Genomic DNA, 16744 nt, shown 5'->3' on the forward strand with positions numbered 1-16744 from the left:
CGAAGTTGTGGCAACTAGACCCCTAGGCCGGGGTTTTGGGGGAGAGGGAGGCCGCTCTGAGAAGCCACCTGAAGTTGGGGAAAAGACTTAAATATCTACGACACCCCACGTGGGGAGACCAGACGGATCAGGGACGGGACCCGGAGCTGAAGGAAGGAGGGGGACCTAATGCCTTGTGGGCGGAAGACTGCTGTAGTCTGAGAAAGTGAAGCAGGATTCTGTCACAGCGAAACGTGGCTGTAGGGGAGGCAGGGGTAGGGGACGAAGGAAAAAGCCGAGTTCTGGTTCTGGAACATCAGTCTTAGATGGGACGAAGAGGAGTCAGATCTTGGCAGAGGGGAGAAATTGAACTTGTGAACTCAGGAAATACACCGAGAAAAGAGCAAACATCGGCAAATAGAGGACAAAATGGGGGCTGGGTCTAACACTTAGAAGGAGGCTGCCCCTCTTGGAGATACCGTTACACCACAGCCTACCAAGACCAGAATGAGTTTGAAATTTGAGTCCGTTTGGGAGCCGAATTATTTAGTGCACTTCTCAAAGCAGAAACCCAATAAATAGCAATGGGATGAAATTTAATTTTCTTCACAATTACAATGGGGTAGGAGCATAAGACACTTGACTCCTTTGCAGGAATTACTGCGTGTGATTTTGGAACAACCCACTTGAATAGAGAGAAATGTAATTTTTCTTTTCCTCATAATAATTTTTGTCCCAAATAATAATCCATCCATTACATAACCATCCATCATTTAAAAATAAGTTGGAAAACAGTATAAAAAACTGGGCCAGGATGAATGAGTTTCAGGTGATTTTTAAATGTATTCTCTAAGACATCAAAATTCAATCAAGGAAAACATGCATATTGAACAAATTAATGTATTTTTTTAACATTTGCATTCATTTACATAGCCCACCTCTCTAGTGTGGACCTTGACCACTCTGTAATTAAAAAACTCACCTGAAAATAATTAAGAGAAGTAAAAAGATTTTAACAAGAGGCCCTAGAATGGGAGAGATGAAAACAGTTTTACCCTAAGTTCTTTTTTTTTTTTTTAAGATGTTATTTATTTATTTGACAGAGACACAGCAAGAGAGGGAACACAAGTAGGGGGAGTGGGAGAGGGAGAAGCAGGCTCCCTGCTGAGCAGGGAACCTGGTGCAGGCCTGGATTCCAGGACCCTGGGATCATGACCTGAGCCAAAGGTAGACACTTAAGGGCTGAGCCACCCAGGCGACCTATTACCCCAAGTTCTTAAGTTAGGAATTTTGCTGGAACAGAGCAAGGAATTTAGGTCTGTACTCCTAGGTGTCAAGCAGAAAAGGAAAATGGGGAGACGTCTTTAATATTCACCAGTCTGTAACACTTGGTCACCAGAGAGCTTACTTATTTCCTCCTCATTTTCAGGGGAACTTGTCACCTGGGTCTTTATGTAAGGAACATAGAGCAATGTACTGGGTGATTTCATCAATGGCAATTTAGAAAAAATACAAAGATATTCTACATACTGCATTGTTATTACACTGCTGTATAAGAAGATGCCAAAGGCATACTGTGTTAATTCTGTCAAGGTCATTTTGTGGGAGATAAAGAGTGGGATGTACAGTAATGTGAGCCTACCTGACAGTGGGATTAGAGTCTGAGGAATCTTGAGAAATTGTTAACATGTAGGGGACAGCATTCCTCTTGGAAAACAATTGTCTCCTATAGGCTTTTGACAGGATCTCTGTGATAGATACCTGTTCAGATAGTTAGAGGTTTATTAGATAGCCAATAAAGTCCTTCTAAAGCCTCATCAAAAGGTAGAAGTGTCACAATACCTTATTTACAGGAGTTATGTTTTCCTGCTTCCTGGACTTGTTGCCTTCAGACAGGGCATAATTCATTCAGTAAAAGGTCATTCTTTCAAAGTACTAATCTTCAAGGCTGTGGTAGCCAGAAAAAAGAGACCTTGTTCAGATGCAGAGCAGTTGCTGAGGGTGAACAGTTTGTCACCCCTGACTCCATACGCCATCACTCAGGGCCTCTGGATGAGAGCCTTTTGAACATAAACCTACTGAAAGCAGAAAGAACATTCTTGAGACTGGAAGTGAAAGTATATGTAAGAAAGCAGATGGGAGGTAAAGAAGGGGAGTTCTTACTACACTGAAATAGATGAAGAATGACTTCAGGCGTTCAGAACAGGAGGTATGGGACGCCTGGGTGGCTCAGTTGGTTGGACGACTGCCTTTGGCTCAGGTCATGATCCCGGGGTCCCGGGATCAAGTCCCACATCGGGCTCCCAGCTCCATGGGGAGTCTGCTTCTCCCTCTGACCTTCTCCTCGCTCATGCTCTCTCTCACTGTCTCTCTCTCAAATAAATAAATAAAATCTTAAAAAAAAAAAAAAACAGAACAGGAGGTATTAGGAATGAAGGGTAGACAGAAAATGAGGTGTTTAAAGGAAGGATTAAGAAAGATTATGTCATGCCTGGAATAGGAATTTAACAGAACTACTTCCCATTCATAATCTGGAAAGACTGCTCCTTGCAAGTACCTACATGTCATTTGAAGAATGGATTTTCACCTCTCAGTCCTTAGAGCAGTGGTTTGTAGCTAGTTTTGCTTTCGTCTCCAGGGAACATTTGGCACAGTGACCAGAATTTTTGGTTGTCACACTAAGAGGGAACATACTACTGGCATCCAAAGGAGCCTTAGTGTGACTGTTGTCCTGTTTCTAGCTAGTGTTTTAAGTGTTTCTTAAGTGTTTCTAGTGTTTTTAAGTTTCCCTGTGTATCGAAATCACTTGGGGGTTTAAAAAGTGTAACTTGCCAGATGAGTATCTCAGGATGTGAAGTCTAGGCATTGCTCTGTTAAAGACTTCATAGGTGACTTATATGCTGTGTGCATGATTGAGAGGGGTTTATGGGGATAAATGGAGAACTACTTTTTGATTGTGTTAACATAGATAATTAGTAATATAGAGATTGCTTTGGGTGGTTTCAAAAGTGTCAAATACTGTACCGAGTTCCAATAATTTGCCACCTAACACAATTTTATATTCCATCTTACTATTTTAAATTTTGATCTGCTTAATTTTTTAATACATGTTAGATTTTATAATAGAGTGTAATATTAAATCATTAAATTGTACTTTTAAAATTCTAGCTAAAATTCCCCAGGACTATAAACTAGTAATTTAACATAGAAGTCCTCCTTGCCTGGAGGATCTAATAAAATCTTGTTCTAACTATACTCCAAAACCCCAAACCTAAGCTTTGCCCTGAAAGGGGAAAAAAAAAAATCTGGTTACCTTGGATAACACTGGAGGGGCCAGGAAAATGCATCAGTTTGAGCTGTTTCAACCTTGATAGATCATAATTTATATTTCCAAAGCCCCTTTTATCCAGGTATAATAGAGCACTTAAAATACGTTTTTTAATCAAAAGATCTGAGTGGTACAGGCTAGTTATCTCTTTTCAATGAAGAAATAGAGACATGGAATAATAAACTGGTTAGCCCCATGTGACCTGGCAAGCATCCCACTCCAGGTATTCCTAATCAAGATTTAAGAAATCCCCCTGTACACGTCAGTGCTGCCGACAGTGCTCCTGGTGGGCAAAGTACACAGTGGATTTTGTTTGGTGCAGACTTTCCTAGTTATGCGTCTGGATCCCAAGGAAAACTCTGGAAAGCTGTTGCTTGATGTTTATTCTACAGGGAGACCAGGCCTGTGGTATTGGGCTGTGGGAGTCTGCCCTGAGGCAGTCGGGGAATTTCAAACTTTTTAAGAACCTGTTGCAGTTGAAGGAGGCCACAAATTCGTTAACACTTTCAATCAAGAGGTGGGGTCCATTACCTTGAGGGCACTATGCTAAGTGAAATAAGTCAGAGAAAGGTACTGATATTATTTGATTTCACTAGTATGTGGAATCAAAATAAATTGCATGTTGCAAGTTGGGAAGACAATTTTAGGACATGCCTTTTACATTTCTGATTCTGGATTTTTCAAAACTGAAACTGGGCATAAGTCTTTTTTTCTTTTTTAAGAAAAGGTAGTTTCAGTTGCTACTTCAGGAGGAAGGGAAGCAAGTCAAAAGCTATTAGCTTTATGTGTTTGGATCGCTAAGATGAAAAAGTCTGAGGTCAAATACTGGAAGAACAGAAGTGTTTGGCCTTGCAGCGAGTGGTCCTCGCGATGCATGTTCCTTAACCTGTATCTCTGTTTCAGCTTCTTATCAATGTAGCAAATAATACCGGATATTTAACTTTTACACATTTATTCTTGAAGGTTCTATGGACTGTAAATACTTGCCAACTGTAGTGGTTGAACTTCAGGAATGCCTGCAAATTTTAGGCTGTTTGGGTAGTATTTATTGTTCTATAGAGGCCATTTTCTCAGTGATTAATATTGTGGCAGTTTAGGTAATTCTTACCACTTAAAGTGCATAAAGCATATAGATTTCTCAACAGATAAGAATTAACCATGTTTGTGTACACGAGGAAAGGTAAGTCAAAATGTTTCTGTATCTTTTTTTTTTTTCTCATTTCGACTCTGTATTTTTCAAAGCATAGTGGAAAAGGGCCACACTTGAGAAGTAAGGATATTTTTCACAGGACGCTGAAGTGATTTATACAAACTTTATAATAAATCCATTTTAAGGATGAACTGTAATTTTCTTACCAATGTGTATGTATTAGAGAAAAGATTGATTAAAATTGTTCTGTTATAAATTCTTTATTTCTAATTACATATTCTATTATGAGGAGTAAAATTCTTGTTGCTAAGTAATTTAATATCCATTTGCTCTTAAACAACAGTGTTTGGTGGGGCTCCTGGGTGGCTCAGTGGGTTAAGCCTCTGCCTTTGGCTCAGGTCATGATCTCAGGGTCCTGGGATGGAGGCCCCCATCGGGCTCTCTGCTCAGCAGGATGCCTGCTTCCCCCTCTCTCTTTGCCTGCCTCTCTGCTGCTTGTGATCTCTCTCTGTCAAATAAATAAATAAAATCTTTAAAAAATTTGATTAAAAAAAAAACAGTGTTTGGTGATATTTGACATAATTTGGGACATCATGGATTTTGATTTCAGGACTCCTAGTATAGTTCTTTGGGCAGAGAATGTTACTTAACTGAGGCAGCCGTTTTCACATAGTGTACATCACAATCACCTGACAGCTTAATGAACATGAGGTTGCTGGGCATCACCCCTGTAGTCTGAGTCTGTAGGTCTGGGGAGTAGCCCAATAATTTGCATTTCCATCAAGTTCCCAAGTGATGCTGATACTGCCGACGTGGGGTCTATACCTTAAGATCCACTGGAGTAAGGTGACCAAGAGAATTGCCAAAATTACTTGAGCATGTGAGGGAATCATGCTTCCAATGTTTTATGTGCCTTTAAAAAGTTATCATTTAATATTATATATACCCTTGTTCTTAAAGAGTGCATTTTCCCCCAAAACTACAGAGTACTTAAATTTTGAATAATTTTCATAATAGAGATTAATATTTAAATATTAGGAGGTTAGCTAGAATGGGGAAACTAAACCATGTAAGTAGCAAATGTACCTTTTAAATTCGGCATTATAATAATCTAATGACTAGCTAAAACAAAACTTTTTTTTTTTTTTTAAAGATTTTATTTATTTGTCAGAGAGAGAGGAGAGCAAGCGAGCACAGGCAGACAGAATGGCAGGCAGAGGCAGAGGGAGAAGCAGGCTCCCCGCCAAGCAAGGAGCCCGATGTGGGACTCGATCCCAGGACGCTGGGATCATGACCTGAGCCGAAGGCAGCTGCTTAACCAACTGAGCCACCCAGGCGTCCCAACAAAACTTTTTTTTAAGTACATATTGTACTAATGAACATTTTCACCAGGGCCTGGGCTCCTGTCTTCGGAGAGATGGAAGAGAGCCTTTCCAAATGAACTGAAATGATAGTTCTTCACTTTCACTTTACCACTTAACCAGTTTCTCTCAGGCAGATTTCTTGAGTCCGAGCTTAGCAATGTTTCTAACATGATTTCAAAGATCCGATAGAGACTCTAAATATTCCACACCACATTGGTGATTAATTTGTCTGAAAACTACAGCATCGTTGCTCTCTTCTGTGCTGTAGTCGAAGTCGGGTCATTGACAGAAGATCTGCTCTCCTTGGTGACAGGATATGGCAATAGAAGATGAACCGAGAAAATAAAGAGGGGGATAATGAAATGCAGACACTAGTGACTTCTGCAGCCACGTACCCAGGTCACAGGGTAGAGGACAAGGCAGCACACTTATCTCCTCTTTCAAAGGAAATCCGTGGAGTGTATTTATTTTTGTATTGCTTTAGCCAGAGGTGTATTGCTGTCCCTGTCTTTGGTAAAGAGAGAGAATGATGGTTTATTTCGTGAATGACAAAAGTAGGACTGCTTCCTGCTGCCTAATGAGCAGAGCCACAACCTGGCTGAAAACCTGCCTTTCTCCTTTCCCTAAGAGTAAACCCTCCTGTTCAATGGATTTGGCCTTACTTAAAACTGACTATTCTCTAACTTCTGTGAAAGTGCCTATTAATGAAGAGAATATACACATTTTGCTGTTTTGTTTTGTTTTGTTTTTTAGGAAAAGACTGATGTGGAAGGAACCTTATTTGTTTACACAAGGTAAGAATATTTTACTTTTATGAAGAAACTGACAGTCTTTGGAAGAATATTTTAATTCAGTTGTGTTGCTCTTCAAATGTAGTTTTATTTCACAGAGAAGTGAAAAAACCTGAATCTTGGTTTGAAGTTATTAGTGATACAAGGAAGGGAATACTGAGTAATGTCACCTGGTATAGTATGAGGAATACTAATTTCAGAATGTAATTTAAACTCCAGTATTGAAGAACTTAAATCTGTGTTCTTTTTAAAACAGTATTAACTATTTATCCTGTAATTCAAATTAGTACAGAGTCCTTGAATGTAATGCATTGGCAAGAAGCTAGAAGTACACTATTAAGAATATTAGATATTTTAATTACTATTTGGAAAAAGGTTTTATTGGTCACTCCCCCCACCCCCTGTCATTGATTCTTTAAAGAAGTGTGCTCCAAACTTAAAGATGTCTTTGAGTCCTCTATTATATAGTTAATAGATTATATTTCAGGATAAATTTGATAAATTCATGTTTTTTGTCATTTGTATCAGAAATTGTTAATATCACATAGTATGCATATTGTCTTAATAGTTCAATGTTTTATTCATAAAACATTCACGTAAACTGTCCATCATTTTCAGTGGGAGGACGAAGATAAACTACAAAGGGCTAACACAAACCCTTCTAGAGCTAACAGCTTCATTGGGGAGACAGAAAATGCATGTGTGTGCATGTACACACACACATTTTTTTTACACTTCCACATTTAAAGGTAAACCACCCCCCCAAGAATAAATAAAAATAACCAAAAAATAAAGATAAGTCCCAACAGATAGCCTATTCTTAGCTCCAGTTGATAGGTTATATGGAATGAATGGGCTGCTGTGATTATGGAAGGCTTTATCGAATTGGTGTGTCTCAAGTAGGCATCAGGAATAAGGTAGCACTTGCACAGAAGAGAGGGAAGGGCTCTCTCAGCAGGAAGGATGGAGAAAGCTGAGGCATAGGACCGAGTGTGGTGAAGGGACAGTAAGGAAAATGACTTTTGGCTGCAGAGAATTTATCCTGGTTTATATCAGTTAGAAGACAGTAAAGGTAAAGAGATTTTGCTGGCTTGGAATGTCAGACCAGGGATTTTGCAATTTATTCTCTTAGCAGTAGGGAGTCACTGAAGGTTTATGAACAGGGAAGTAACAGAGTTATGGCAAAGTGTATGGGAACAGTCAGTGTATTAGCATTATGAGGATGCACTGGTTCTAGAAGAAGTTGGACTTAGAACAATGAGAAGATTGTTGCAGTGGAGTAGATACGAGATGATGAGAGTATGAACTAGAATGGTAGAAGCTGAGACTGAACAAATTTCTTGAAAGATTGCACATATAGAAGGAATGATGAAATTAAAAAAAAAAAAAAACTAAGATTTTGAAATAGAAGACAAAGAATGACAGAACCATAAGCAGAATAGAAAGATAGGAGGTAGAGAATCTGGTTTGAAGATAATTTTATTTTGAAATAATGATTTTGGTGTAATAGCAGGGCATTTGAATGAGCTGCCAGGTTCCATAGGCCAGGTTAGGGATGGGGATACAGAGCTTCAAGTCATCTGCCTTAAACTGGTCATTGAAGCCATGAGAGTACAAGTGTTCTCTGAAGGAGAAGAAAGTGAGGAGGGCTAGTGGTTGAGTTTTCAGGACCAGAGATACAGAGAAGAGTCAGCCTTATGGACACAAGCAAAATGAGAATGTTGCAGAGAGGCGGGTTGCAGGCCCAGCGCAAGGATGGCAGAAGAGTGTGTCAGTGGAGGCGGAAGCCACAGTGGGAGTGGAAAGAAAGGAACGGATGGGCAAGACCATTGGAGAGGTTAGAGGAGGTTGGTTTATTAGAAAAGTGGTGGGAGTGCCTAAGAGCCATTGGCTGCTTTGGGTTACATTATGTTCTGAAACATTCTGAAACACCAGAGCATACCACTGAGTATAGACTATTCTTGAGAATTCTCAAGTGTGAAAAGAAAACCAAATGGATAAACTCTGATTTATACCAAGCACACACACACACAGTGCATTTCTCATTCATTTCATACAAGTATTACTCTTTTGAGAAGTGAAAGAAAAGGTGTATTAATATATGCTAATGATTGGTTTTAGAGATTTTTAGTAGGTGCTCTCTCTCTCTGTTTTTGACTGCAAAAGATTAACAAATTATACAAGTATTTTCTCTTTTGTACCCAAACCAAATGAAGGTTTGCATTTTCAAGTATTTCTTAATATACTCTGAGTTCCAAATGGAACTGTCAGTTCAACCATTAGGTAGAGAAACAACTCTTTCCCTGTTCCTTAAACTTTTCCCCAAATCTAACTCCTCAAGAATAGGAGCTTTCCCATCTCCCCTCTTGCCCGGGGGTGGGCCATCAGTTAGATGCCAGATTCTAACATATTGAGGTCTTTCCTCAGTAGAGAATGACAGAAAGCTCATAAAAGTCAGAGGGGAGTTTTTAGTACAGGTAATGGAGTTGCTGGTGATAATATTTTGACTTCTGTTATGGATATTGCTTTGGAGGAACTGGCACATTCATCCCCCGAGTCTATTTTATAAATTGTGAGATGGTATAGTAACCATACCATTAGAGAGGTGAGGTCCTGTTGTGATAATGAACTACCTGAAGAATCAAATTCTGATTCTGTATAGAAGTACCTAATCCCATTTAAAATTTTTTTTCTTTATTTCCTCCCATGGTTTGCTTTCTGTAGTAGAGAGTTCATAGAGACACCCACTGGTGATTTTTGAACTTGACACTTCCAGAGGACCCTCTCTGTGAGAGATCTTGGGAACTCTTTCCTTCTTCCTTGGAATTTAAGTTGAAATGATTTTCGTGATTCTTTCTAATATTGATCATATTCCCACCACTGCTTTACCTTTTTGTAAAATAAGTTAGGCAAGGATTGGCTTCCATCAAGTTTAAATTTGGAGGTCTCAAAATTCTGTAGTACTGTAGCTGTATTTTACTTCGTTAGTAGCATCAAATGGCTAATTTGAAATAAAACTGAAACATAAACACCTTTTCTTCCTATCGCTCAGAACATTTCTGTGGGTTGGTTACCCTGCTGCCCTAGTTTAAAGTAAATAAATGAATTCTGCTTGCTTCAGTTTCAGCGTAGAAGCATTTGGTGTTTCATTTGTCACCAGAAGTTGCACAGTTGGATTACTATATGGCTGTCACCCAAGAGTAGACAAATGCACATGTAGTTGTTAGAGTTACACTCTGTGTAATTTGGGTTCTGCCTGACAGAGAGTAGGCACTGAAGGTTTATTCACTGAAACGAAAAATAAGTCACTAAATGACACACTGTTATGGAGGAAAAACTTTTATAGTAGTTTATCTATGAAGTTGTCTCCTTTAGGAGGAAGACAAAATGGCTGCTTCTTGAATTAAATTCTATGATCTTTTAATTGTACTGTATCTCATCACGGGTTCGTTGACCCAGAGGGGCATCATTTCTTTAAGAGATTTTACAGCTTCAATTTCAAACCACCACTAACATTTTCTATGAAAATTTTTTTCGTATGATTGTGATGTGCACTCAAGATTCTTTAAAAGTATCTGTTCGTAATTTTTTTTAAGTGGTTAATATTTCTGCCTAGGAATTTACAACCTAGAGAGGGAAGCAAGATACCTATATACACATAGCTAAATAAGTAGGACTTGCTTTTGCCAAAGGGACAGCAAGGGCAGTCACACTGATTATATTACATATGAAGTAGTATATGAATTAGTACATTAGTACTGTTAACCAATAGTAAAGAATCATTGGTTTTTATGTGTACAGTCTGCACAAAGCTGTATATACATACAAAAAGATTGAGAGGCATATTTGTATAGTAGTTTTACTGAAGTGTACTTCTGTGGAATAATTTGTCTTTTGATATCATCCCCACCCCTTGCGATTTTTAGGTCTGCTTCTCCAAAGCATGGGTTCACCATTATGAATAGGTTGAGCATGGAAAACAGGACAGAACCCATTACTAAAGACCTGGATTTCCAGCTCCAGGATCCTTTCCTTCTCTACAGAAATGCCAGATGTGAGTCTTTCTTAATGCATTGGGTGGTTTTATTTCTGCAGTTTGGCCAAGTGTTTAAAATTGTACAGTAGATGTCTTTGTGTTTGTGTCAGCATCAGTTAACTTAGGAAATACGCAAGTCCAGTTAAGGGAATTGCTCCTACCTCACGAAAGTTTCAGTGAAAACAATGTGAATAGGAAGATGTAAGTATTTGAACCCTGTCTTCTGCAGCTAGACTTGTTTGTAGTGTGAACCCATCAGAGATCTTAAACCTGAGTATGGCTGAATGAGACAAATTCTTGGTCAGGATACCACAGAGGGACAGACACATAGGCAGTGCTGCAGGCACAGAATTGATGATTTAGCTAGTGGCACTATTTCCTTGTGTATCACTTCTGACTTAGCATCCTGCTAGGTTATTGGAAAAAGAGGGCCATATTCTAGATTGCCATCTTTTGAACACCTAGTAGACGAAAAACCAAAGTCCAAAGAGTTTTGGTCATTACAAATTTTGTAAACTTTGTAATGTTGAAGTTATATTAGGTAACTAAATGGTCCTTGTCTGATTTGATACAAGGTGTAGCAATCGCCTGTTCAGTAGTCTCCATTTTACTCTTGTGATTGTCTGACCACTTGTGTTGGACTATTGGGCAACCCAGAGAAAATTTGATGAAAAATACATGAACTGCAGGAGCATCTCCATACACAGAAAATGAGAGCATACTTAAAAATAAATCATATGTGCCTGCGCGTGATCTGTGCTTTGTGCATAACTTCCAGAAAGACCTGGCAGTTAAGAAGTGTTTTCCATACATTTTCCACCATGCTTGTGAGATCAAGATACAAGAATTTGGCAACTGTATACTATTCAGTATAATTTTAATAATCAATGTAATCCAAATAATATACAATGCTTTAATTCCAGTGAATTGTTTTGTTTTGAAATAAATATAGCATTTTTAACTTATGATTATATTCATATATAATCAAGTTGTCATGATAAGTGGTCATCTGTTATTTAGAGAATTACATTTAAGTTTTTATGAGAAAAAAGCCATTAAAACCGTAACATGACTTAACCAGTGGTAAGTCCTGTGAAGTGAAAAATTTAGTAATATAGGGAAATATTTTGTTGTTTACTCCTATTTCTTTGCTAGGAGTGAAGTTAAATCAATTGTAGTTTATAGTTATTTGAATTATTGGTATGTTTATAGTTATGTCAGGTTTATTTATTTTTTTAGATTATTAGAACGTGTCAAATAATCACAAAAGTAAATATAAAATAAATGAATATCAGTGACTTATAATAATCATTTTTGGTTGTTCTTATTTTGGATAAATACATGGTCTAGTCAGTATAGATAGTATTTTATTTTAAATTCTTATCACCATATTACAGATAATATATCATATTACATACTGTATCAAAAATATAAAAATACAAACTTTCTTTAATGTGGTTGATTTTTAAAAATACCTTTCCTAAGTCCCACATGGTTTATCTGGTAGGAAATAGAGTTTGAGTGTAATAAACATATAAAGCCTCACCTTGGCTCCAGGCCTCTGCTATCTAATATGGTAGCCCCCAGTTGCAAGTGGCTACGGAGTGCTGGACGTGTGGCCAGTCTGAATTGAGCTGTGCTATGAGTGTACAATACGCACTGATTTGCAAAGACTTAGTACCAAAAAAGAATGTTAAAAAAAGTCTCATTAATAATTTTATATTGATTTATCTGTTGAAATGATAATATTTTGAATCTATTGAGTTAAATAAAATATATTATTAAAATTAATTTCACCTGCTTCTTTTAATTTTTTTATTTAAAATTACATGTGTGGCTCACATTTGTGGTTCACCTTATATTTCTGTTGAACAGCACTGTTCTAGGCATTTTCATTTATTGTACCATATTTCATAATCACAACTTTGTAGGGCAGACATTTTCACTGTCATTTTGCATATGAAAAAAGTGAGGCTCAATGAGATGACAGACCTGACAGAAACCTGTAAATTCTGTGCCTTTTTTTCCCACTTTTTTCTACATCATCTCTATTGTTCTCTGCACTATTAAACATGAATGCAAATTGAAAGCAGCCTTCTGGATGCATAACAAAATATTTCTAATGAATTTCCATAAGAAAGGAATGAAATCAGTTGAAGAGCAAAGAATGGAAGGGAATGGATCTATTTGCCTTTCTGGGTTTATTTGCTTTTTATTTTCTCCTTAATATCTGGTACTAATTGCCTTTGCAGCCATAGTCTTTAGTTTTAGTTACTTGTAAAAGCCTTTTCAGTCTCTGCCATCAAAGGTTCACAGGAGTGTTTACCCCAGGTTGCTTTCAAAGTCTCAGGTACCTCTCAAATGTTTCTAAAGAATTCAAATACTTAATGTTATAATCCTATATTCTTTAATAACATATAGATCATCCTTTGAACAATGAAGCCAGCTTCACTCAAGAATGGTTTTTAAGGGGTACCTGTGTGACTCAGTTGTTAAGCATCTGCCTTTGGCTCAGGTCATGATTCCAGGGTCCTAGGATCTAGCCCCGCATCCGGCTCCCTGCTCTGCAGGAAGCCTTCTTCTCCCTCTCCCTCCACCCCTGCTTGTGTTCCCTCTCTTGCTGTCTCTCTCTCTGCATCAAATAAATAAATAAAATCTAAAAAAAAAAAAAAAAAAGTGGTTTTTAACACTCTGTACCCCTCAAGACCTATATAATCAAGAACTTCTCTGTCTAGTGTTGGCATTTCACCTTGGCCTAGGTATGTCATAGGCCATATGTTAACAGGTAGAGTTGATTTAGGTTTGTGGTGAGTTTTCTCATGGACTGTTTTAGATTCACTAAGTTAAAAAAAAAAAAATTAATACCCAGGGAGACAATTATCCCTGTCTTGGATTAGATGAACTTAGAAGACCAAAATCAAGGAGTAAAAATCTTAAAATTTCTTCATTTAATTAAAAAAAGGATGTTTAATAAATAAGTAACTTTGAATTTGACCAAACACAAAATACATGGTTTTATTACATTAAAGGATTTATGGTTTTTAAGCTTGGTTGTAATTGGGTTTGATTTATATAAACTTATATGTAAGGTAGATGTTAATTAAGGACAGAAATTCATTTATTCAACAAATATTTATTAAGCATTTACAGTCCACCAGCCACTACGTCAAGGCTTTATATGGGTTATTTAACTCTTGTAACTTTTTCTTGGAAATGCTGTTATTCTTGTTTTATAAAGGAGGAAACTGAGATTAAAGAGATTTAAGTCATTTATTAGGGTCCATGACAATTTTGAGATGAAAATAGCATTTGAACTGGGAAAGCCTACTTTATTTTTTATTTTATTTTCTTTAAGATTTTATTTATTTATTTGAGAGAGAGAGACAGAGAACATGCATGACGGGGGGCGGGGGTCAAGGAGAGAGGAAGAAGGCGACTCTCCACTGAGCAGCGCAGGGGGAGGGGGCCATGCTGGGCTCCATCCCGGGACCCTGAGATCATGACCTGAGCCGAAGGCAGATGCTTAATTGACTGAGCCACCCAGGTACCCCAAGAAAGTCTTACTTTAAAAGCCCAGGCCAAACCAGTGAAAGTACTAATACATATGAATGACACATTTGAGCAAGATTTAACTTTTAAGAAATACTTAATCTTTTTATTGCACACTCCAAAGTTTAAAAAACAAGTTTGTTTTTCTTTAAGTTGAGAATCTCTTATATTTTAGTTATTAGGAGAATATCAAATAAAAACTAATGTAATGAAAAGCTGAATTTGACCATTTCTTTTCCATTATAGCCCTTTAGCAACCATTTCCTGTATTTTCCATTTCATAGCTAAATAAGCTTGTATTTTCCCAAATATATCATAAGATTTAAGATAGTACAGACAGCAGAGGCAGGTAGATTTCAGAATTAGACCAACATGTTGAATATACCATTGTCTGTGGCTACGGGAGTCGAATGAAATTCTTTTAAGCTGCTTGATTTCATTGCAGACATAAACCTGCAGCTTGGAGGAAATGATAAAAGGCAAAATCAAGATATTTAAGGTCAAACTTGTTTTAGAAATTCTGCCTCAGTTTTAAAGTGAATTTACCATATTGGGTAGTTTTGTATTCAGAAAGAAATACAATTTAAATCCTTTATTGACATTTGTAGACTCTAGGAAAAACTGTTATAAACAATGGAATATGGTATGCTAAATGAAAATGGTAATTATAGTCAGTCCTCTTTCAAACAGGCCATGTCCTAGCAGTTCCCTTTTAAAGTAATTGCTGGACTTTGGTAAAACATGGCATATTGAATACATTCTTGTGGTTCTCCTAAAACTGTTGAAATGACAATAAAGGAATAAAAAGAGACATAAACCTACAAGGGTGGAGGATGCATTTCATGAAAAAGATGGAAGAAACAAGAAAGAGGAAGGCATACTGTGATAGTTTTATTATTCATAATGTATTAACTTTGCCTCCCTGCAGAAGATTATATATCTCTTCTGTTGTGTCAGACTTGAATACATGATTTGCCCCCCAGCCCCCGCCACTGGTCGACCCTCCAGGAGGGTTGAACTCAAGTATGGCTATGTGAATTGTTTTGGCCTGTAAAATGTGGGTAGAAGTAGTTTGTATCATTCTGATTAGATACTTGAACTAGTTCATGATTCACCATGTCTCTTTTCCTTCTGCTATGATGACCAGCAATGTTCTAGGCAGAGACTGCTCTGTCAGCCTGGGTCCTAGAATGAAGATAACATGGCACAGAGGTAAAGTGAGCCATGATGGACATGTAGTGTGTACAAAAAATAAATCTTTATCACTGAAAGTCATTGAGATTTTGGGGATCATCTGTTACTGAAGCATAATTGGGCCTGTTATGATGGATACATAAGCCATCCAGGAAACAGGGGATCCAAACACTGAATAGAGATAAAAGAATTCTGAGAACAATGATCAAGAGGAATCCCATAATGACCCCTGTGCAACAGAAGATCAGTCAGTCTAAATTAAAGTATAAGGATAAAGGGCTTCAGGAAGGGTGTCCAAGAAAAACTTTACAACTAATACTTTGAGTCTGTTGGGACATTTATAGTTTCTTGTTAAGAAAGTTTGGTGATGCTATAGAAACATTAGAAACATTGGAGAGAGGGAGGGAAAAATACAACAAAAGGAGTCAATTCTTAATTCCTAGGAACATAAAATATTGTAGAAGAAAGAAAAAGTTATAGTGTACTATATGGCTCTGCAGATTAAAATAATTATATAAATATTATATGACTTTAAATTATGTACATGTATTATTTTGATAATTATCAAATTTTAAAAATTGGATAGCAGAATAACATTCATAGAAACAGTATTTTAATTGGTGGTTAGATTTCTGAGTCAACTAACAAGTGTTTTTTTAGCCCATTGTGCACATACTGAAGAGTTGCACAGTAACATTATAATGATGCACATATGAAATATAGCACTAGCATGTATAGCATTATTTCTGTAGAAAAATTAACTCAAGAGTAAAACTTAGGTATATCCCCAAAAGTATAACTTCCTTAGCTGCAGGGCTGAAGTCCTGTAGTGCTCATTTGTAGTAACAGATTATTTGTAAGGCTAAATATTCATATGAACTATATTTTAGCATGTTTGGTAATAGTAAAGTTAACTGAAGCTTTCTCAGACAATTGTAGTGGTTCTGCTGCTTTCTCCTCCTTTCCCTTCCCACATTCATTCCAGTTCAGGCTTTTCATTACCTGTTACTTGGAGGTATTTCATAACACCTTATAACAAAAAGGGATTAAGCTTCCAGCACCAGCCAAAATATAGTAAGTTCACTATCAGACATCTCTCTCACTGTTTAGAACTAAGAGTTCTAAATACAAAAAGCAACTAAGTGAAGATTCTGAAAGTAAACAACAATCCTGTTGGGAAGGGAAATCAAAATCTGAAGAACAATCAGTATGGTGATAAATTTCTGCATTTTATTCTTTTCTTATCTCAAGATGGTGACTCGAGTGGGCCAAGTTGCAGAACTATGGACAAGAACAACAAAAACTAAGAGAAACCCCTCTTTTTAGTTTGGGAATTGGAGAAATGGACTCCCG

General features: G+C 37.3%; 2 protein-coding genes across 32 annotated transcripts in view; one reads left to right on the forward strand and one right to left on the reverse strand.

Moving 5' to 3' along the window:
• The window catches only part of CACNA1C (calcium voltage-gated channel subunit alpha1 C), a 735566-nt gene that overhangs the window by 702628 nt on the left and 16194 nt on the right, over positions 1-16744 (reverse strand). The gene's annotated exons all lie outside the window — the stretch shown is intronic.
• Positions 1-16744, forward strand: part of DCP1B (decapping mRNA 1B) — a 54954-nt gene that overhangs the window by 432 nt on the left and 37778 nt on the right. The window contains exons 2-3 of the mRNA XM_047742081.1: positions 6575-6615; positions 10539-10666. Of these exons, the coding sequence (XP_047598037.1) occupies positions 6575-6615; positions 10539-10666 (169 nt within the window). The remainder of the gene's footprint in view (positions 1-6574; positions 6616-10538; positions 10667-16744) is intronic.

This window comes from Lutra lutra, chromosome 8 (genome assembly GCF_902655055.1).
Source record: "Lutra lutra chromosome 8, mLutLut1.2, whole genome shotgun sequence".
In the NCBI taxonomy this organism is placed as follows: domain Eukaryota; kingdom Metazoa; phylum Chordata; class Mammalia; order Carnivora; family Mustelidae; genus Lutra; species Lutra lutra.